At 45.6% G+C, this 22,033-nt stretch overlaps 1 protein-coding gene across 2 annotated transcripts in view; it reads left to right on the forward strand.

Annotated features, from left to right (window-relative positions):
• Positions 1-22,033, forward strand: part of scube3 (signal peptide, CUB domain, EGF-like 3) — a 59,498-nt gene that overhangs the window by 20,487 nt on the left and 16,978 nt on the right. The window contains exons 4-7 of one of the 2 annotated variants that reach the window (XM_076167095.1): positions 4,894-5,028; positions 14,495-14,641; positions 16,469-16,585; positions 20,159-20,206. In XM_076167095.1, the coding sequence (XP_076023210.1) occupies positions 4,894-5,028; positions 14,495-14,641; positions 16,469-16,585; positions 20,159-20,206 (447 nt within the window). The remainder of the gene's footprint in view (positions 1-4,893; positions 5,029-14,494; positions 14,642-16,468; positions 16,586-20,158; positions 20,207-22,033) is intronic. The other variant, XM_076167096.1, reaches the window with a different exon arrangement.

Consider the following 22,033-nt stretch of genomic DNA (forward strand, 5'->3'; position numbering starts at 1 on the left):
GCAGGATCAGGGTGGTGTGTGTGTGTGGGGGGGTAATCATCAAAGAGCGTCATGCTGATTCTCCCCGTAGCCTCTGCTGCACCCTCAAACGCGTTCCTTTTAAGTGCCTCGGCCACTCCAGCCAAAGCGCTGAAGATAAGATCCGTCGCTCCTTCACTGGAGCGGACGTTTGATTCTGGTTCGGATTAGATTCCCCGTCTGTTAAAGCTTGCTGACCGTTGGGCGGATGAAATCAGGACAGAGTGATTATCTGTAGGCCTGGAAGTTTCCCATGATTGCTTTTCATTTCCGTCATACAGCTTTAGTCCGGTAGATTTCCGTTGAGTCGTATCAAAGTGTTGTTTCCTTCTGCCGTCCATCTTCTTGCTCTTAAACACTAATTTCCTCAGTACACTATGGAAAATGTTTCTTTGCACCCAGGCTGCTGCAGGGACAAAGTGTGTGTGTTGTTGATGTATTCATGCAGGTGCAACAAGTGTTTGTATGGCCGGTCAGTGAAGAGGAAGACGGTGCTGCACGATCTGATCTTTCTGCTGCCAAAACTGCTCCCTTTGTAACGTGGAAATCAAACAGACCAAAGCTGCTGTGAGGAGACTGCAAAGGACAAGTGTTTGATATTCACATGGTTTTGAGTGGAGTGTCACTTTAACCCCTCGCCTTGCATCAGAATGAGACTGATTGTACCCAGAGGGGCTCTAGACGGCACACACACACACGCACACACTGCAGGAGCTCGGCACGTAGCCTCCTCATGCTTCCCTTCCGCTGATACAGATGCAGACCTGCCGCCCTCTCGCCAGCGTGCAGCCGCTTGGCTTTTTTTGTCGAGACAGGCGAGGATCAGGTTTGGACACGAGATTCTCTCCAGAGTTGAGAGGAGGAGGGAGGAGGGAGGGAGGGCGAGTCAGGAGTGATGAGTTAAGGGACGGATTTGACACCCTGCGCATTAGCCCGAGCTACTGAAGAGTATATGAACACACACATACACACACACACTCTCTCTCCCTCCCTCCCTCGCTCAGGATTGTTCAGTCCCATCCACCATGAAATGAACAATTCCAGCTGAGCCCACTGGCAGGGCTTTGAGGGAAACTCAAGCCTGAGATTGGGATTAGGGGTGTAAGCATCAAGCAGACTGGGAGCCGTCAGACGTCAACGCAGGGCCTCTCGTCTGCTTGGCATGAGGCTGTCCACCCAAACACTTATCCTTGGGTTTGTTTTTAAAATACTTCCAGACTTGTTTTGGAGGAAAAGAGAAATACCACTTAGTATGATCTTAGCTCATAGTTTTTCATTTAGGAAAGAACTTGGCAAGAGATTGGAAGTGGAATCTAAGTCTGCGCTTATTTACCAGAATGGTTACCTGGGAAACGGGGCCCAAAGTCTAAAAGGCCTGAGTTCAATCAGAGCTTCATTAGTTTTGTTTATGTAATCGCATAAAAATCTACTCTGACTGATAATTTAAGAATGTTAAACAAAGATTTGATGCATGTTTGTGTAGCAAATGTGGTTTTGGCTCTGCGTGTCTGAGCAGCAAAGCAGGAGGAAGCGCTGGAACTAAGAGTCACTCTTAAGTGTCCTGTAGCATCAGCTTCCTGTCTGAGAGAGAAGCTTGGCTGCTAAGATCGTCTGTTCCTCGAATGAAAGATCACGACTTCCTGCATCCTATTGATTTATGCGACTTCAGCGGACTTGTGCTGGATTAGGCCTGAATGTTTGTTTTTGTTTGTCCTCCGAGGTCGAGTTCAGACCTGATCGCTGCTCTGTCGGGAAAAATCTGCTGCGTCACTGAACTCCAGAAGAGAGAGGAAACACTGTAATGCAGTTAAAAAGAAGATAAAGTGATAGTGTTTTAATTTGAGCTAGCTGTGTGTGAGTGTGTGCGTGTGTGTGTGTGTGCCACACCCTGCTTACTGATGCTCCAGCGAGCCGAGCTGACGTCTGTTGGCCCACTGCAGCAGCGCGGCTCGGCCCCCCAGCTGTTTTGACGCCCGTCTGTGCACATGGCTCCGGTTTGCTGCCTTATTAAAGAGTGTGTGTGCCTCTTTAACTCCTGTAAATGAAATGCCTGAACAGGCCAGTGTCCGTCCACTCACCTCCTCGTCTCTGCTCTGTCTAGACCACAGAGACAGTTCTGTCTGCTGGCTCTCCCTGCGTTGGGATGAACGCATGAGCAGCTTTGATGACAGACGGCCGTAGTTTTTCACTCCCCCTCCTCCTCCTCCTCCTCTTCCTCCTCTCCCACCTTCACAAATCTCCGGGAAAGTTACTGAAACTTAGACATAGAAAGCGAGAGAGGGTTCGGGAGTTTCTGTAACTCAACTGCCATGTTTACACGGCTCTAAAGCTCAGCACAAGGCCAAATGTTATATATACAGTCAAGGCTATCTGAGAAACCAGCGGACATGGCCTTTGCAAACACAACCAATCTCTTAATCTCTCTCCGTTTGAATGTTCCTTTCCCCCTCGTCTCCTCCAGTAAAGCAAGGATAGAGCAGAGACATGTCTCATTTTTCAGAAGTGAGGCAGCGCTTTTAACTTGATTAAGACGTTTTTTTTCCGTCCTCTAGAGAATTTTTAAAAATGTTTTAAGTCCAAATAACATGAGCACTTCTCCTGGCCATGCCAGAACCCCTTTCCGTTTGGAAATATTTGCTTTGGACGCCAGCCTTGCCCAGCACACAACACAGGCAATTATGGGAGCTATTTAAACAGGAGAGATCTACTGACAGGCGACGCCTCATTTGGAGGGATGAAGGAATCAGGAAATGAAACCTTCATTGATGAGCCGAGGGTATGGAAAGAGAATTCCCCCTGGGCCTTCAGAGGCTGGCTGCATATCTCATGGGCATTTTGTGCTTGTGTTGAGGACGCTTGTGTTTGTGGAGCTTTAACTTGTTTGAATTTTTAGGGATTTATAAGTGTGTGTGTGTTTGAGGGATAGGGAAAGAGATTGTATGTGTGTTAGGGTGTTTGTCTACATGAGCTGTGGAGTTACAGCTTCCCCGCTTCTGCAAACAGTTTATCTGCAAAGGTGCAGCTGTAGGATGCTGGCGGCTGCTGTTTGCTCGGAGGTCTTCTCCTCTTTTTTTCATGATGGAGAGATGAAACCGTGAGGTCAGCACCTAGGCAGCCACATGGTTGACTTCAAACCTGCCCCAACTGCCCTCCTTTTTTCTCTCGCCTTCAAGTCTTGACGTTAACTCTGCTGCTCAGGCGTTTTTTGGAAGGTGGCACAGCCTCACCTGGCTGTCGAGTGATGGCCTCCAATGACATGACACGTTATGTTGAGAGGAGAGAATGTGAGAACAGAACATGACAGACATGGCGAGCATAAGAGGGTCACGCGCCACTAACCTTCTTATCAACCATCAGGTCTCAGGTCTGCTGTCAGGTGTCGCTTTGAGTGCCTGTGTTTAGATGTTTGGAGATGTTTATGCACGTCCATGTGCCTTCTTTGCATTTCTGTGTGGAGAAAAGGAGGAGGACAGAGTGAAGTGGTCGCTCTGAGAATTCCCCAGAAAGGAAACTTAATCTAGAGGCCTTCTCCGACTGGACAAATAGACAGTAAATTAGTTTCGCATGACGGCTTATTAAAAAAGGCTTGTGTACACATCAGATTATTGATGCGTCGAGCAGCGGGATGGATAAGGTTCCAGAGCGGCCGGTAGTGAGGGACAGAGCGTAGGTCTCCAGGGGCGGAGAGGAGATGGAGCGTCACCTCCAGAGCCACAGTACAGTCACGCACAGGGCTGCTAACATCTGACAGCTGAGGGCTGGAGGCAGATGAAGGACTTTGGCACCAGCTTCAGTTGTGAAAGTGAAGATGTCACCAATGAATAGGTGTTCCTCCGACTTTCATTTGTTTTTAATCAAATAACGATTCTTGCCAGCAGGACAGCAGAACAGCTGGAAGTGCACAGTTCACCATCAGCACAAAATGATACAAGTCAGCAGCTCCTCTTTGTGATCTGTGTCTGTCTCCTGGCCTCAGGCGACACCTCTGTGTGCCCTTCAGGTGGATTCACACGGTTCCCCTCTGCTCCCCCCGTCACGTCTCATCTCAAGCTCTTTCCATCTCTGCTTTTTTTCCTCTACACCTCCCCTGAGCCCCCCCCCCCCCCCCCCCCCCCCCCCCCCCCTCCTCCTCCTCCCGCTCCCCGCATTCCTGCAGTCATGGGGCTGACAGACACTCGTCATCAGCAGGTACTCTGGCTTAGGTGGATCAGGTTTCCCACTCACCAGAGGATTGTGCTGCATGTGCACTTTTATGACTTGGTGGTGCACAGTTGGAGGTTTTCAGTGCAGCACTAGTCTGCTGTCATGTCACATCACCATTTAGACAGACACAAACTGCTTAGATCGCTTCAGACAAACTCTCCCGGCTGCTTGCGATACCAAAACAAATGGTTTTTGTGTAACTTTGCACTCAAGCCACAACCTCTGCGGTTGTATGTTATGTACTGGATTGCGGAAGTGAGCAGTTATAAACCCCAAATAAAGGGCTGAGAGGGGAAGAGGAGCAAACAAAGTGGAGATTCATGTACATGGGATTTACGGTCTCATTTCTCTTCAATTAAATGTTTTGGAATTTAAGTAAAACTTTTTATTCATTTATTTAATTGTAATTTCACCTAAAAAAAATCCAGAAATAAAACCAATGTTAAATTCTCATTCCATTTGCTCTTTTTCCAAAACAATTTATCTTATTCTTACCGAGCTACATCATGCATGTAAGCACTCTAGCCACTTTTGTTTAATTAGCACGTATTATTTGCCAATTAATTGGGTCTTGATGTAACCCTAGGTAACCTGCAGACAATGTTTTATGTTTAATTAGTTTATTTTAATGAACTTTCTCCTGTGTGTGTGTGTGTGTGTGTCTCCTGTCAGATGTGGATGAGTGTTCAGAAGGCAACGGCGGATGCCAGCAGATCTGTGTCAACATGATGGGGAGTTACGAGTGCCGCTGCAGAGAAGGATTCCTCCTGAGTGACAACCAGCATACCTGCATCCAAAGGCCTAAAGGTTAGACGTGACTCCTGCAATCCCTTCCAATGTCTAATAACTAATATTTGGTTGGAGATGGATTGGATTTTTTGGGCAACACCGACACCAAAGCTTCATCATCAAAGCAAATGTTGGTCCAACCCTTTGGTGAATAATGCAATGATTTAAGCCGTCTGAAAATGGGATCGGCCCTAACAAGCCTAAAGGTGAGCACAGGTAAGTATATCTAGTCTGGGGGGATAAATCTCTCTTTGTTTTCCGCCCGCCCTTTCAAATTGAACCAATCTAGTACTTGGCAGCGTTTTAAGGTATCAGTCGTATGAGAACGGCCTGCGGGGGACTGCGAGCAAAGAAAACAATTAAAGGTGTAGCCGGGGGGAGACGCACCTCTTGTTTATAGAGAATTCCTGTAGGATGGAGAGATGACAGGCGACGGTACAGAGCCAACTTTCTCTTACAGAGACACATTCATCAGACTTACGAGCGCCGCACAGTTACATGAAAGCCGCTGTGGTTATAATCAGCGCAAAATAAACCATCAGTTAAATGTCGGCGTTGTACATATTGTGTTATTGTAATTTTCATACTGGCTGCTTTTTACAAGTATACCAACAATGTAGTTATGACAATTTGCAACAAATCCACCACAGTTTGTTGAAACGCACACACACACACACACACACACTCCAAAACTATTCATGTCATAAACAAGAACATTTTCCTCAGCGTTGCCGTTTTGTTGCAATAAATAGATGCTGTCTTTTCGTCTAAGCACTTAACTCTGCTGTATGACTCATAAAACCGGGAAAACTCTGAGCTTCTTGCATTTTTGCAGCATTTCACAGCATCTTTTTTTTATGATAGCAGCTCAATTAGAGAGCGCTATGTTCTGCGACGTGCTACGTTTGACCTTTTGTAAATTGCTTTTGCTTGTGTGCTTTCCATTATGAGTGCCAAAGACATTTTTGATGCGAATACAAACAAGAAAATTTGAATTACACTGAAAATTATTATCTGATGAATCATATGATCGCGCTGGTGTATCACATCTGTCGAAACCGCCAAATAGCTTCATTTATTGCAACTCTGTTCTGTGTCGTTGTTGTTGTTTGCCGCAGTGGATGATCCCACAGCTTAAACCGCCGCTGTTCCCTCGCCTCCAGAGATGTAAACCTCTCTCTCACCAGCAACTTCAGAGGGACCCGGCAGCTGTTATCACGATCACAAAACACATTTGTTCGAGCAGTAATTATCCAGCTGTCTGCAGATTCCTCAGATCTGCCAGGCCGGGCACCCTGTCGTAGATCTTTCCCTCTGGTTCTCCGGGCTTTGGAGGAGGCAGCAACGGTTCTCATCCTGAGAGCCCAAAGCGTATCCGTGCACATTTCGGGGGTCTCTTCATCTCGTCTGTCTTTTGTTAGATAACTGCTGTTGCTGGGAGCTCGTCACGCTCTGATGTACCTCAATCTCATGGATGGCGAATGGAGGATTTTGGAAGTCTGGTTTTATGAGCTCAGTATGGCCTGGTGAACTGTCAATGTTTACATTTCATAAACGCTGTGTTGTTTGAGTGGAGCGAAGAGCTGGATCGTATGCTTCAAAGCAGTACGACGCATCAGTGCTGTCAGAAAACAGATTGCGAGCGCCGGACGGGTTTCGACAAGCTTGACTGTCCCTTTTTGATTTCCTACACCCCACTCCAACATCTCTTTAAATGTGCCCATTTCCTGTTAATCTTCAATTCTTTGTGTTATTCTTGTTTTCATTGCTTCCAGATGAGATCCATTTGGTTGGATACCTTAAAGCTGCCATAAATCCACAAACTCCCTTTGCTCAGCAGATAGCCGCCCTGTCATTGTTTCATTATTTTAAAAGAATAACAGAACAACCAGTCATCTGTTTATTATTACTGCTGTTATTACAACAGCGTGTGCTGACGGAGAGTGGAAGTGGGGTGGAAGTGGCGTTGTCGAGTTATTGGACAATAACTTGACAGAAATCCCAACTATTGCTATAGAGACTCTATAAAAAAAATGTAAATAACTCCTGAGGAAAAACCCTAAGAATGTAAAACTGATCTAATGTTGCAGTCAGGTCGCTTTAAAGGCAAAAACCTCTTATCCATTCTGCCAAGTCTGCTCTTAAAAAGCAAAGCCCGGGGTGCAGTTTGCTCAAGAGCTTTATCGTTCTCATTAAAAAGACATCAGCTTCCCATTTCTTTCATTAATGGGTCAGGTGTTCCCTCAGCGAGCGGTGCGATTGTTTCTCGGGGACCGCGGCAAGCTTTGTCGTCGCACAGCCCCGGTGCTCCCAGTCTGTTTCCCCCTGCTGCTAGGAAGCCCTTGTTAGCAGTGAGCCTGTGCCAATTAAGCAGCAGGGGTCTGCCAGCCTCTCGGCGAGTGACAAGACTGCTGCTGGCCTGTCTCTTATTAGACCTGCCCCTGCCCCCCCTCAACAGGAATAACTCCGGCCCAATGAAGGCTCCCATCGTCTAGCTGGCCAAAATGTAACAGTTCATTTATTCTGCCCAAACATTTCTCCCAGTCAAGGAATAAAGGCTTTGAAAGGCCAGCCAAGGTGCTTAGCGGTTGATCGGAATGCCGTCTAGGTCAAGAAAGGTTCCACTTCTTTGCATTTGATTTATTGTCTTTTTTATATAGGAGGATAACAGGGACCCTAGAACACACAGATGTGTGTGAGACAGGATCCAGCACATTGAAATTCTGGAATTTCAGACTCTGTCAACCCACACATCCATAATTCTAGTCCCGTAGACTTCTGAATATCCGGCAGGGCAATTACCCAACGTGTGCACTGACGGGCTCTTGCGTAAGCCGTTTATAATTTATGAATTCTATTCTATTCTTTGTGTGTGTGTGTGTGTGTGTGTGTGTGTGTGTCTATCTATGTGTGTGACTGTGTGTGTGTCTGTGTCTGTGTCTGTGTCTGTAAAAGACACAATAGCACTGTGTGTATGTTTTGAAAATGATATTGCCGGCTCTGCGGATGAAGGATCTTGACAGAAGTGTGGCTGGCTGGCTGGTTGGCAATGCACGGAAAAGCTCAGAATAGGAAAAAGGAATATCAAGCATTATGAAGTGTCTGACACTCAATGGCAGGGTACATTTGGATGACACAAGCCGAGAGAAATGATTTCGTGAATTTTACCTTTCAGGACTGGCAGACAGATGAGCAGAAGTTATACACGATGTCAGTGGAGTGAATGGATTTATGGATTATGTAATGTCTTACAAGTAATCTGAACCTTTTCATCCAAAAATGAAAATAAGCGTGCTGTTTTCCACCTGACAACTCTTCCTCTCTGCACATTAAGGTCTTGTCATTCCAGGATGTCTAATATGTAAGAAACTGTGGCGTCACATTAGTTAGTTTTCCTTCTTTGCCTCAACATTCTAGCTGAGCGACATCATACTCTTTTTTTTGCACCATAAACGGATTTGATAATTGACTCTACATTGTAACATGCAGTGATCCGTTGATACAGAATCCAGCAGTGGAGTGTTGCACGTTTTAATTTCATGAGGTAATGGCCCCGGCTTTAATCCAGTGATGTAATATTTGGGGTTTAGTGCTGCGTGGCTGAGTATACAGTGTGCCTATTTGTACTTGTGATGGGGGGAATGTTATGGCTGCTTGTGTTTGTTCACGTGAAAAAGGAGATGGGTGGCTCCCAGCGCTGTGCAGGAGCCGGCGTGGTTGTTACGCGTTCCTCTCGCTGGTTCTCAGCAGGCCGGCCCGTCTGTCTGAGCGCTGGCTGCTCCACTGTTTTTACAAGTGCAGAAATCGCTGCTCCATTGCTCTGCAGCCCAACCGTATAACCAGGCTCTTTTCCTATTCTGGGGAAGTGGAGCGAAGGGAACGTCTCACACCCCCACTGCTGCTTATTAAGTCTGTCCCATTAGTCCCTGCAGCAAAGACAAAGACGCGGGGACGCTTTCTTCTCTCCCATCGTCTCTCTGTGTGTCCATCCCCCACCTCCCCTCTTTAGTTTTTCCGTCTTCTTTTCGCTTCTTGCTATATTATGTCGACTCATCTTCCCTCTTTGTGCAGACGTTCACAGGCCCGTACCTCCCCCCACTCCCCCCTGTACAAATATACATCAGTGGCTTGGGCTTTAGCAAATGTTGGCTGCCTTGCCACTGAATTCTCCGTCCCTCATTTGAGTCGGGCATCCCTCTTGCTGGCGGGTTTGTTGAAGGCCATCTCTAACCTGGCCGGCCAGTGTGCTGCTGTGGACGGCTGTGGAGTGCCAATGGGGTTTTTCCACTCACACTTTGCTGTCGTAGCTTCAACCAAAGGGGCCAGACGGAGCTCTGCAGAGACAAACGCCTGCCTTCTGAAGATTTTGGAAAGAACGCAGCTCTGTAATAACACATCTTGGATTTCCCGTACCTCCATAATAGATAGCGCACATCCTTTTATTTGCATAGGTATGCAAAGGAGCTTGTGTGTGTGTGTGTGTGTTACTGTGTGTCCTGCACTGTTGGGTGGCTGTCTGGATCCTCTGGGAATGCAAAGTAAGGTGACCTTGATACAGTGAGGAGTGAAGGGGAGCGTGGAACATCCTCAGCAGGTGCTGCACAACTGTTAGTGACACAGATGGGCAGAGGCATGCACACACAAACACACCCACACCCACATGCATTCATTATGCAAATGCAATGTCTTTACGCACACACATACATAACTACACGCATCCACAGGCACACAACACCAATCTGCATGCCAGCACCGGTTACACACACAGTGCTGCACACTGACGTTAATAGTAAACAGTATTGGCAGGTGAAGGGTGCCATAGTGATGGACGGTAGAAATGCTCTTCCTGCTTTGAGCGGAATTGAGGCTTCATCCTTGTAGCATCATACTATTACAAGAATTCTCTGTGTAGGTACAATATTAATGTGATAGAAGAAGAGTCTGTGCGCACCTGTGCAGCTCCTAAACACTGTCAACACTGAGTCTAATCTAGCAGAAGAGACGAGACGTGTTGGCAGTGTGTAGGAGCCGCTGTTCTCTTACTTGATTCGCTGCTGTGAATGTGTTGTTTCTTTTAATATGCTTTTACATTGAAGGATTACACCTTGCCGAGCAGGAAATAACATTCTGTTAAACTGTTTTGATGCTTAAACTCCACCATCAGTATGCTAACTTTAAAGAATTTGGAGATGCGACTTTATAATTTCATGTGAAGACGGCAAAATTTATGTTGTGGATAAAAATATGAGAAAATGCTACATCACACTTCAGCAGCACAGGTACATCACATCTCACTTTTTAGCAGAAGTATTTCTTTATATTTACTTTATATTCAGCTGTAGGCGCTTTGTTCTAACCTCAGGAGGGAGATATATTATAGAGACGTTATGATCGGCTCGTGTCTGTCCGGTTGGTTATGCCTCTGTCCTGTGGTTCGGACCCAAACAGAAACACTTCACCGTCTCTGCGTGTTCCCTGTCGAAAGGAGTTTTGGAATTCTCTGGGATGAGCTTCTCCCTTGACCGAGTGAGGTTCGACTGCCCCGGGTCGCTCCCCCTGACCATCTGCGGCGCAGCTCAGCGACGGCGCGATCCGGTTCGAGCTCTTTCTCATTCTCTTTTCCGTGCGTTGACGTTTTTATCCTCCTATTAAAACTTTTAAGGGCCCATTATCGAAGAGGAAGGAATGCTGCTTTAATAGTGCGGTGGCTCCATGCTCGGGCCCCCTTTCTTTTCAGTTCGTAAGCAACCAACACTTGTTAGTTACTTAATGCCGGGCCGCCCTCTAAGACGTATGACAGCAGCTCGGCCCCCTTTCACTGCATCCCCCCCCCCGTAGCACTCAGGCCAGACTATAAACCCCTCAGCATGCCTTCCGCTACTTCAGCCGCATTGTTACGGCCTCTCAGCGACATGGCCTCCAAGGCTGAAGAGAGCTGCTGAACGGCTTGGATGTTTTTGTTCGCAGCGTACCTAGAAGCCGCCGTCCTTGCCAGAGCACACACACACACACACACACACACACACACAGAGACACACACAGAGACACACACGCTGACTTTTTCTTCATTAAATTCAGTTCCCTGTGTCATAACCTGGACTACCAAGTTTACTGCGGTTTGTTTTGTTTTTGAAGGCAGAGGAGAAAGAAGTATAGCGCCGCAGAAATGACTGGTTCATTTACTGCTCTACAGCTTTTGAGACGGAGTTTAAATTGCCAGCTCCTGCCTTAGATACTCTGAGCTCCAAACAATCACTCAGACTGTCTCCCCACCAGCTACTGCCATCATCAATAAATCCTTGTGATTTTATTTTATTTTTTTGTCCTTACCTGGCAATTTTCTTAGACGCTTTAGTATGAAAACCAAATTGTCAAACCTTCAGAAATGAAGCAAAAGCAGACTCAAGTCCTCTTCACGCCTCATTGGAGCCGGATTGCACAATGTAATTGCAATTAACAATCAGGATGTTTGCGTGCACTTTAAAACTTTGATTCAACTCAGATTAAGGCGGGCATGTAAACAGCGTATTTAGATAGAAATCAGCATAAACCCACATGTGCTTACACTCACTCACTCACTCATGCAGCAGATACACAAAAAACATATTATATACACACACTAAACAGCGTCAATACAAGTCGCAAACTACAAATTTAGATGTTTCAGATGCGATCAGATGATACAGGAAGACTTTTACCTCTTGACGTTTGCTGACATAGATTATCCAATGTGGTTTTGAAAGTTTTATTGGCCAGAAGGTGCTCACACTATAAAGTCCCGTATAATCCTGCAGTGTCTGAAAGGTAGAAATCCTCAGATGTGGAGATGCATATTTTTACGAGACAGCAGCTGCCAGAGCGCTGATAAGTGAAGACACCACTGACTGACTGACTGACTGAGTGAGTGACTGAGTGAAAGAAAGGACATCTGTGTAAGCGCTGGCGTCTGAAGAGTAAAGAGGAAGTCGTCGTCTTCTAGGTGGCAAATCCATACTCGCAAGTTAATTAAAAATCTACCCAAAAAGTCTTCAGAAACTGTAATCTGCTTGCTTGCGTTCAATCAAATGCAGAGGACGACCCGACTGCTGTTAGGAATCCAGTCAGATGCGGTTGTGTTGCCTTCAGGGGTACAGCAGCTCCTCTGAGGGTCAGGCACCGGGGTCACGACCTGTACCGAGTAGACATCCTGTCCTGAAAACTCCCGCTGGTGCCCTTGGTTACTTGCAGTCTTCTCCTGTTTTGCCGAAGTCCGTCCACTCCGGTCCGTCCTTGGCAGCCATTAGAGAGCCTCCGTCTCCCATTCAAAGACTTAATACTGTGCTGTCTGTCCACGTCTCTGCCCAATAAAGCGTCTGTGATGTCCTTTTATTGGTTTCTACATATAGAGGTATGTTTTATACGTCAGCAGATTGTTTTAGTGGGTTGAAGCACATGTTATCTACAGCTTTTTTTAAATATTTTCCCATCCACCTCCTCACGAAAGGATGTTTTCCTTTCTGCTTCCCATCATTTACTGAAGTAATGATAAAAACTGGAGGCGTTCAGCAGCCTGTTGCACTGAACTGCACACTGCGGCCTGGTCTGGAGAAAAGGGCCATTGTGTCAACACTTTGGCTTTTATTGGTCCTGAGAGAGACGAAGGCCCAGGTTCTGGCCCCAGCTGGACATGTTATTGACGGATCGGTCTGTAGAAATAGGTTAGAGTGGCTTCACATGAATGAAGGGGCAGCCGAGTGAATTTTGGGACGCATAACGAAACCATAGAAAGTAATCTTTGCTCTTGTGGGCTTTCTTAGTTGGAAATTTTATCCTCTGTTAAGTTCATAGATGTCTGTTTCTTGCTGTGGACTCGCACAGACACGAAGTCATGGAAAGGAACCACGGAATTCCAAGTGCTGCTTAAATTTCCCCGATGACTCGCTGTGAAATTTGCAGCACTTGAAAGCAGCTGCTGTGTTGATGCTTATTCACGGTCACTTCACTCCGTCCTGCCGTGCCGGTTCCTTTTTGCTTTTGCAGCTGAAAGCGCCGGGGAGAAGCTGTAGGGCTGCAGTGCACCGAGCGTCTGACCGATCACCCCGTCTGCAGAACAAACGTAGCTTAAAGCTGTTGTACGACCTCGTGACCACCTTCCAGACTCGATGTGAGGTTGGAATCACCGATCGCACGCCACCTCAGAGTATAGATCGACTGGACGTGAGTGTAAATGCGTGAAAGGGCAGGTTTAGTGTTTGGCAGAATACACGGAAAACAAGAGGGCTTAATTAAAGGAGATTATAGTAAAAGGATTTACAGAATGTGAATAGTTAATTAAAGATAACTCTCTTCCAAGATGGTTGTGTCTCCTCCAGGCAGGCATTCTTGTAAGACGGCACCGCAGTTGTCAAAACCGGCGCACTACGCTGGGGCTTTGGAGGAAGAGAGCACAAGGTTACGTGAGCTTTACTAGGTGTTGACACTTAGACACACACACACACACACACACATGCAAATACTTAAATTTATAACTCCTTTAGTAAGAAGTTGGCTAATTAAGAAAGTTAGTCCTCCAAACACCCTTCAGCGCAACAGCAGATTTAATGAGACATTAACAGAGACGTCTTCTTGCTAGCCGCTGCCTCCCTGTTCACCGGGAGAGAGAGGGAGAGAGGGAGAGCGAGGTAGGGAGAGAGAGAGAGACAGAGCGAGAAGGAGGGAGAGAGAGAGAGAGAGAGAGATTCCGTTGGGTATTAATGAGCCTGAGAGCCGTGCTGGTGCGATTGTTTCGCAACACATCAAATATCAATCGTTTCCCGTAAAAAGCGGTGATCGTTGCTGCCCTGGGTTGCGTAATAATTCACGACGCGAGGGTCACGGAAGTGCATCCTGGGTGTTTGCAGTCCCCCTTCATGAGGCATTTATGCACACAGAAATGGTGCAACCTAATGTGTCACGCTGAGCCAACCTTTGAATAATGCAGGGCCCGTTTCAATAATATCTTCCTTCTGTCACATTCCTGCTGAAGTGCTTCAGTCTGGATGACTCATGAAGATTTGTACCGACGGCCTGTTTTTAGCTCCGTCCCTTTTGAACTCTGCGGGAGAATTTAACTGAGGACTTTCCAGTGTGTCCCTCTTTTGTTTTCTTTATGGGGATTACCTCAATTAAAATTACAGGTCTACAGGATCAACTCCTGCTGCTCGCTTTATCCTTTCTGTAGGCTGCCTCCTTTTAATAGCCCCCACATAAGCCAGCGTGTTCTAACAAGTGCCTGAATATTTCTAGGTGGGTACTGGGCATGTCATTCACCAGCAGTAGGCATATTTATGCGACTGCAGGTCAGAGTGCATGACAGGAATTTGAGCATTAGTGCTTCTCTTAACTTAAAACCAAACTACTGCTAATGATGAATACACTTTGAAAACAGTGTGTGTGTATGTGTGTAACCTATGTTTCGGTTAATAGCTAAGCTGTTTCTCTCCTGGCCTGTGTGTTCTCGTCACAGCGCGGTCAGACGGCACAAAGGAGGGACCCACGTGCATGGACAAGAATCACGGCTGTGCACACATTTGTCGGGAGACACAGAAGGGTGGCATCTCCTGCGAGTGCAGACCTGGATTCCAGCTCACACGAAACATGAAGGACTGCAAATGTAAGTCATGTCAACCTCATGCACAAACACACACGCACACACAAACACACACACACACACATACACACACACACACACACACACACACACACACACACACGCACACGCGCACATGCACCCAGGAGGATTTATAGGCTTCTCCTGAAATGATAATTAGGGTTGGAAACACGTCGATGATGGATAATTGCCCTCATTCCCCAAATGCCTTCCAACATACAGTATTTGGAGTAAATTACTGACATTTACATCACCAAGACGTGACGCCTCTTCAGAATAGCTCCTGTAAAGCAAAACATGTTTATCAAATAAAGAATTTACCCGAGCAGAGTAAGCGTGGAGGTTACTTGGAGGGGACGGCTCTGATGGACAGCGCACACTTCCTGTTGCCGCGCAACAGAGATGGTCCTGTCAGAGCTTGGGGCCGGGGCTGATGGGGGATTTGTCTGTGTTTGGATAAGGATTGGAGAAGTGTTATTCTATAGTTTTTCTGTGACAGCCCAGGAAAAGGGCAAAAGGCGCTGGGATGGTCGGGTGCAGACAGGACGGCGGTGGAAGCCTCGGCTCACTCGTGCTCTTTTTCACTCTGTCATCACAGGTGTGTTAAAAGTGCCGAGGTTAATGCTCCGTCTCCCTGACAACACACACGTACGTGCACTTAGAGATTTGCTAAGGCACACACATAGACAAAACATCTTCGTCTTCAGATCATTCACATGCAACCCGTGTCAGTCAGGTTTTTGGTCAAACTTCACTATGAAACATTTGCATAACCAAAACGTGACCAGGATATTAATTCATAATGTTGTTGCTAATGCATGAGACTTTTTTGGATTCTGCCAGTTATTGGTTTGTGTATCTAAAGGATAAAAGAAGGTTGTGTTGCCAGGACAACATTTTAGGCAATATGTACAATGCAGTTTGGTGCATTACATCGCTGCACTGCTGCCACAAGCTTCCCAAACAGCCACGTGATGCAGCTCTTACTTCACTCCATAAATTTGGACCTCTAGAGGAAATATGTGGGCAGGTGAATAAAGTGCTCACATAAATTAAACTGAAACATTTCAATGGAGATGTGGCTCTCTAATGACGCTGCTTATGGAATTCGGTAACGGTTTTCAAGCCTAAATGGCCATTATACTTACGTGTGTGTGTGTGTGTGAGATGAGTGTCAGCCTCCAGTCTGCCCTGACAGATGTGCAAGATTTGAATTTCACACACTTTTGTGAATATTGCTTGACAATACTTTCTGCTGTTCTGAAGACATAAAAGACTCATATATCAAACTGTAATAAGCAATATTCCATCTGCTGCCAAGGAAACTAGATTTTTAACCCTTTTCTCCTTGAACAAAACAAGGTGAGACATACCTCCTTGTTTTCCGTGCATCTTTTCTTTCTATTGTTTTCTATTTTTAAACCTGTGGTGGATGTTGAGCAGAAACGGATGTTCTTGTTCCACCATGAGTGTATGGGATCACCGCTTTGTTTGAGTTCAGCTGAGATTCCAAATCGCCTCCTCGGCTAAATCTGCCCTGAAAATCCCGGGCTTCAAAACCAGCCAGTGCCTCAGTAGATAAGCAGAGATTCAGTTACTTGCTGTGGCAGAATGTAGAAGACACAGAGCCTCCTGAATACTGTGTGTATCAAGGTCTTCAATTAAATTATATTAAATGAAATGGTGCCTCTGGCCAAGAGTGATGAAATATGAATTAGGAGTATGAATTATGTATTTGTATTGTCTTTTATATTACATCTGATCAGTGTTTTATGGAGCAGAGGATGTGCATGTAGAGTTTATGTGCAGTAACCATTTGCTCTCCGATAGTGACGTGTAATTACGGCAATGGAGGTTGCCAACACATCTGCGAGGAGACCGACCACGGGCCCAAGTGTTCCTGCCACATGAAGTTCGTCCTGCACAGCGATGGAAAGACTTGTGTAGGTGAGTCATCTTACCCTGGAAAAACCGCCAAGGGCAAGAATTAATGGCCGAAGATGTAGACAAAATGTGCAACCGCAAATGATGAACCCGGTAGCCATTTTCCAAAAGCACATTTATCATTTCGAAGCAGGTTTGTTATGATATCATGCAAGTTGTGCATTATAAGGGTTGATAACCTTACGCCTCAGCTTTTTCTGTTTGATCTGTGACATACAAGGACAAAAGGCTACCCGACCCCCCTCCCCTCCCCTCCCTGTGTTTCCCCCTCCGCTGCTGCTCCAGTAACCTCTTGGCCCCTGCTTCTCTTGCTTCAGCTCCTATTCTTCCTCCTCCAGACCTTTTGCAGGGGCTTCTCCCTTCTCTCTCTTTCTCTTTCCGCAGCCATGCAGTCGGTCTGTCTCTCTCCCTTGGGATTAACTCACACACACACCTGCCCTAACCTTCCACTGGCATTTATCTGTGTTTGCCTCAGTTGACTTAAGCTGAGTAATCATCATTTAGTAGAGGTGTGATTTTAACACTCAAATGTGTCGTCAAATGTGAAATGAGAGTAGTCAGGTGAAATTTGAGACCAGCCTTCATATTTCTGCCTATTTAACCAAAATGCCAGGAATGATTTCTGCAAATACTACAGTAGATTTAGTCACCTGGGCGTTCTGGGCTTCGGTGAGCATCTTCATCGCGATGAAGGCGATGTCCCGTGTAGTAGAGTGGTAAGGTGGTTGTTTGGTTTTGGTGGCTGTTAAGTTTGAGAGTTTGGTTTGGGTAGTGGCTGATTAGCTCAGTGTGTCTGGGTCGCCTTTGTTACCGCAGCGCTGATGAGATCCAGACCTGCGTTGAGGTCTGGTCAGCCAACCTGTCATTACGGCTGTACACGACCACGCCAAGGGGACGCCACAAAGCTGACCGCGACCAAATTATATGTCTCGTGCCGTCTTATTCCCAAGACTAAGCAAATGTACATTTTGGCGTGCCAGATTAGGACGCACTCAGCCAGTTAAAATCTCTGATTTCCCAACACAGAGTCTGGGGTTACCGAGGTTGGGGGAGGGGGAGGGGGGGTTGTGGGTCTGCTCTGCGGTCGACACCGGGGCGCTCCATCTCCCAGACACGCTATTAGTTAATAAAACCTCAATAAAACAAACAACCTGCCAAATGAACCTCTGATGGGAGAGTGAGTGACAGGAACATTGGAAGAGCCTCAGCGCTGCACCGCTACTGTGGGTGAGAGCTGAAACTGCGTGGGGTTTCCTCCATGCAAATGTCGCTCTGTAGCAACGCTGAAGGTCTGAAACTGTTAACAAAACATAGATGGATATAGTTTTATTACTTTTTGTATAGATACAATGTCATTTTTATTTGAATCCAGGCACAAAGCTGATCATCTGCCTCGGAACAAGACTTTGATTTCTTATCTTGAATTAAGTTTCAAATGTCTTCAGACAGAAAAGGCAAACGCCTGCATGGCAAGCAGTGCTAATTACTCCAGCCGCTGTATCACAGTATCACAGAATGTGGTGATAGTAATTGCTCGATAGGTTGTGAAGGTATCCATAGCAACCATACAGAGTGGAAATACGTTCCTGATAACATAACTGTTGATTTTGAAACAAGTATAATTCACAGAGTTTGTGTCTGTGGGTAGATTTGTTTACCAAGACACCCACACAGAAATGGCTCAGTGATCTGTCGTCACATCTCAGTCTGTCATCAGGGTTGTTTCACGTGCATCATCTCGTATTTTGCTTAATTTTGTGCACACCCAGGCTTGGTCATGCTTTACTACCACATACTGGTCTACTCTCATCTACTGACCTCAATTGATCTCTACTGTCTGGCACATATGGATAAATGGATACTCGTTCATCACACATGCAGACATGGATAGATGGATGATAGAGCGATGGCGAGGTGAAGTCAGTTTGGTTTTCTGAAACTTCTGTCACGGTCAGGATTATTAGTTTGTAATATTTCTGCGTTGACGGATCAGAAAGGAACAGACATCATGTGGAAGTATTCACACTGTTAGCACAGCAAATCATAAACATTCACAAATAGCAGGCAGATGCAGACATGCTCAGGAGTTTTAATCATCTGAGTTACTAACACACACACACACACAGAGGCACACACATCAATGCACTTTATAATACAAACACAGAAGTATACAAACAACCACTCTAGCAACCAGTACATGTCTAGCACGCATGCATCACACACATGCATGTAAACACGCACGTTTTCTACATGCGTATGCCCATAACATAAACACACTGCGCCCTCGTTTCGGGTGGTCCATGCACTCATGCTGGTGCGTCTCTCTGTGTGCGCCTCTGAGTTTGGAGCATGGCGTGGAGTTGGGCATGGTGTGGTGTGACGCAGTGTTTCTGGATGGTGCATGATGGGATTGTGTAACGTTGCATAAACCATGGCAGTCTATGTAAACTGCATGTTTTGTGTTGCCACCAAGTTCAAGACGTGTGGAAGTCAGCCTAGGCCCATTAATCTATACATACACTTTCTATTCTAGAATAAAATGTTTGAAATGGTACCCCTGCTGATCACAGAGGCCCTTTGTTTGATTAGAATGATGTTTGATTTGATCTTTTGGCATTTTGCTCATCCCAACTGCATTCCAACATGTATACAGTGTAGTGGAGTGTATACAGCAGATATCAAGTGTGGAATGTATACACTTATAGGACCATGAATGCAGGATGCATGTATTCGGCCTTTAAGAAACTAACATAGTGAATAAAAAAAATACCCAATCAAACAAGAAAATCTGTATATTTTAGTTGTTTTGATTAATATTGAAAATTAATTGAATTAAATTTCCTTTAAGAGCAGAAGTCGACTGTTTGCTACAAACAGATTTTGTTAAACTGGCATACCGCTGTTGCGCATAAATAATGCGTCGGTGCCGCTGTTAGCGATTTGTCATCACAGCTTATCTCGACAACATTAATCCAGAAATGATACGACCATAAAAACCACCATAAAGCACAAGAACGTGAACGTGGCTGTCCCTGTTTTTCAGCTTGCGGCACTAACCAACTGCTCTGTCTGTCAAGGCTCACAGCGCTCATACTAACTAGCAGATGCCTCGGCTCGCACAAAAACAACAAATCTGCACTTTGTATGCATTGTGTAGAATATGTGTTTGCATGACTGCATGGTGCAAGGTAACACTTTTTCCTTGAGATGTCACCCTTTGTGTTTTAGACAAGGACCTCTCATCATCGGTTTGTTTGTAGGATTTAAAAAGTAAACATTGCTGTTTGTTCAGTCATTTCCAAACATGGGCTGTCTTTCCTTTTGCGACAAAGCTGGTGTCATTCGTCACCTCCTGCAGACATTAATGGTTTATTCAATTTGCTGCAGATATATATAAATATGCGTATATATATATGTGGCTATATGTTACCTGGTGACATCCATGCTTTAGTTTTATGTTTACATTAACACATTTCACAAGAAGCTGAGTGGATAAAGTGTATGCAACATCAAAGCAGTGTTTTTACAATATGTGTGTGTGCGTGCGTGTGGGTGTGGGTGTGCGCGTGCATGCAGGGGAGAGGAGTGTCCAGTCCCAGGCTGCCCCACAGCTGTTCCCCAATGGTAAATATGCGTTCCTCTGACTCCTCGCTCTGGGGTCTGTGGGTGTGAGGGGACTTACAGGAGGCTAACCTAACACACCGATCAGGCCCTTCCCTCCCACGGGGGCATCATCCTTCTGATCTTTGACCTCTGCCTCCTCCCCGCCTTCCTCTTTCTTCTGTGAATGCCCTCTCAATAACAACCACTGGCCAAGTCAAACCACACCTTTTCCAAACACAGCTGCAAACGGAGAGTTGGGTAACTTTACACACAGAGATGAAGATGTACCGTATGTGAGGCGGCATTTACACCTTGCCTAAAGGTGCAATTTGTATCTAAATATGTCAACCAGATAAATAATGTTCACCAAGGCGTGATGCTGTGATGCTGTAATGCTGTGATGCTACGATGCTACGATTGGAATGCATTCATGCCCAAAACATAGATTGCAGCAGCTCTCATTTTTAACACTTGAAGCTCATCCATGAAGCAAGGAGGAGACGGGCGTTAACAGCATAACAACCCCCCACCTTAGATCTGATCTGAGTGTCAGACGGCAACCCGAAAATATCAGATGTGAGGCAGGTGTACATGCAAAGCCCCACCGCATCATTATCCAGATCAAATATCTGCGGGGACATATGTATGATAAGTATATCAAACAAAAAAGCAATATAAAACAACATTGGTCATACAAGTTAGCAAATTTAGTGTTCATTTGAATGTGAATCAAGTCTTTCCTCATAAAGTTAGAGCCTGTTAGAGTGCAGGCTTAACCACAGCCCATGAATTGAGCCACTGCCTTGGCTATGTGTGAGTGAATGGCTCTACTGCGCGGCATGGAATCAGTAAAGTGGAGTCAAATCGACTTAATACCGAACCATCATCTCCTGCAGCACATTCTTTAGCAGCATGTCCAACTGTGAGAAGATTATCTCCTCAGTTGGCTGCTGTTTTTTTGCAGCTATACAAAGCATTTTCTCAGGACCCCCATAGCTGCTGATAGGTTTGGCCTCACACCTTTAAAAATAGAAAAACCCGTCCATCCACTGCCTCTACTGGGTCTATCAACCTAAAACATCTGCTTTAGACTGAAACGCATAACTTAAAGATGCAGAATAAATGATGATTAAAATGATATTATGGTTTATATTCTAACATAATACACAAACTTGCTCTTGCAAAAGCCTCCCACATGCAGCTGATCTGATTATAAGGAGTTAAGTTGCCTTTGTCAAAGGTTCTTTCCCCTCTGATTTAACCAGGGAAGCTTTTAACGAGCAGACCAAAGGCTCTGGTTTTATTTGTGTTTTGATACAACTGATACGAGGGAAATTGGGCTTGCACTGTGTCGAGCTTCTGGCCATGGCTGTTCCCAAACGACATCATCACGGCCTATTAGCTTTGGAGAGGGAGCCAGTAACGTGTCCTCGATTCAGCGCCGCATTATACCACAGATAAAAAGCAGAATCCCTCTCTGCTGGTTTGTTTCATTGTCCAACATCTTGTGCTCTGAATTCATGGGAATAAACATTTCCATGCGATTCCAGTCAAGGATCTTTTCCATGCTGCCTAAAGTAATTTGTTTCATTGGATTTGCAGTAAAATGGTCCGAGAAGTACAAATAGGAGAAAACTACTGAACTGTTACATTTCCTTGTTTTTAATATAATTCAGCCCCAAGTTGATATTCTTATAAGTCTGTGAGGATGTATCAAACCTTGATACATCAAAGAGATTTACGACTTAATTACACCACGTAAGAGGGGGGGGTTCTCAGAGGACTAACCCATTCAAGACGAGAAACAATGCTGCTCTAACGTACGAGAGTTGCTACTACTATATGAAA

The sequence above is a fragment of the Genypterus blacodes genome, unplaced genomic scaffold (genome assembly GCF_046128005.1).
Source record: "Genypterus blacodes isolate CSIRO-AG114 ecotype Tasmania unplaced genomic scaffold, CSIRO-AGI_Gbla_v1 ptg000156l_1, whole genome shotgun sequence".
Taxonomy (NCBI): domain Eukaryota; kingdom Metazoa; phylum Chordata; class Actinopteri; order Ophidiiformes; family Ophidiidae; genus Genypterus; species Genypterus blacodes.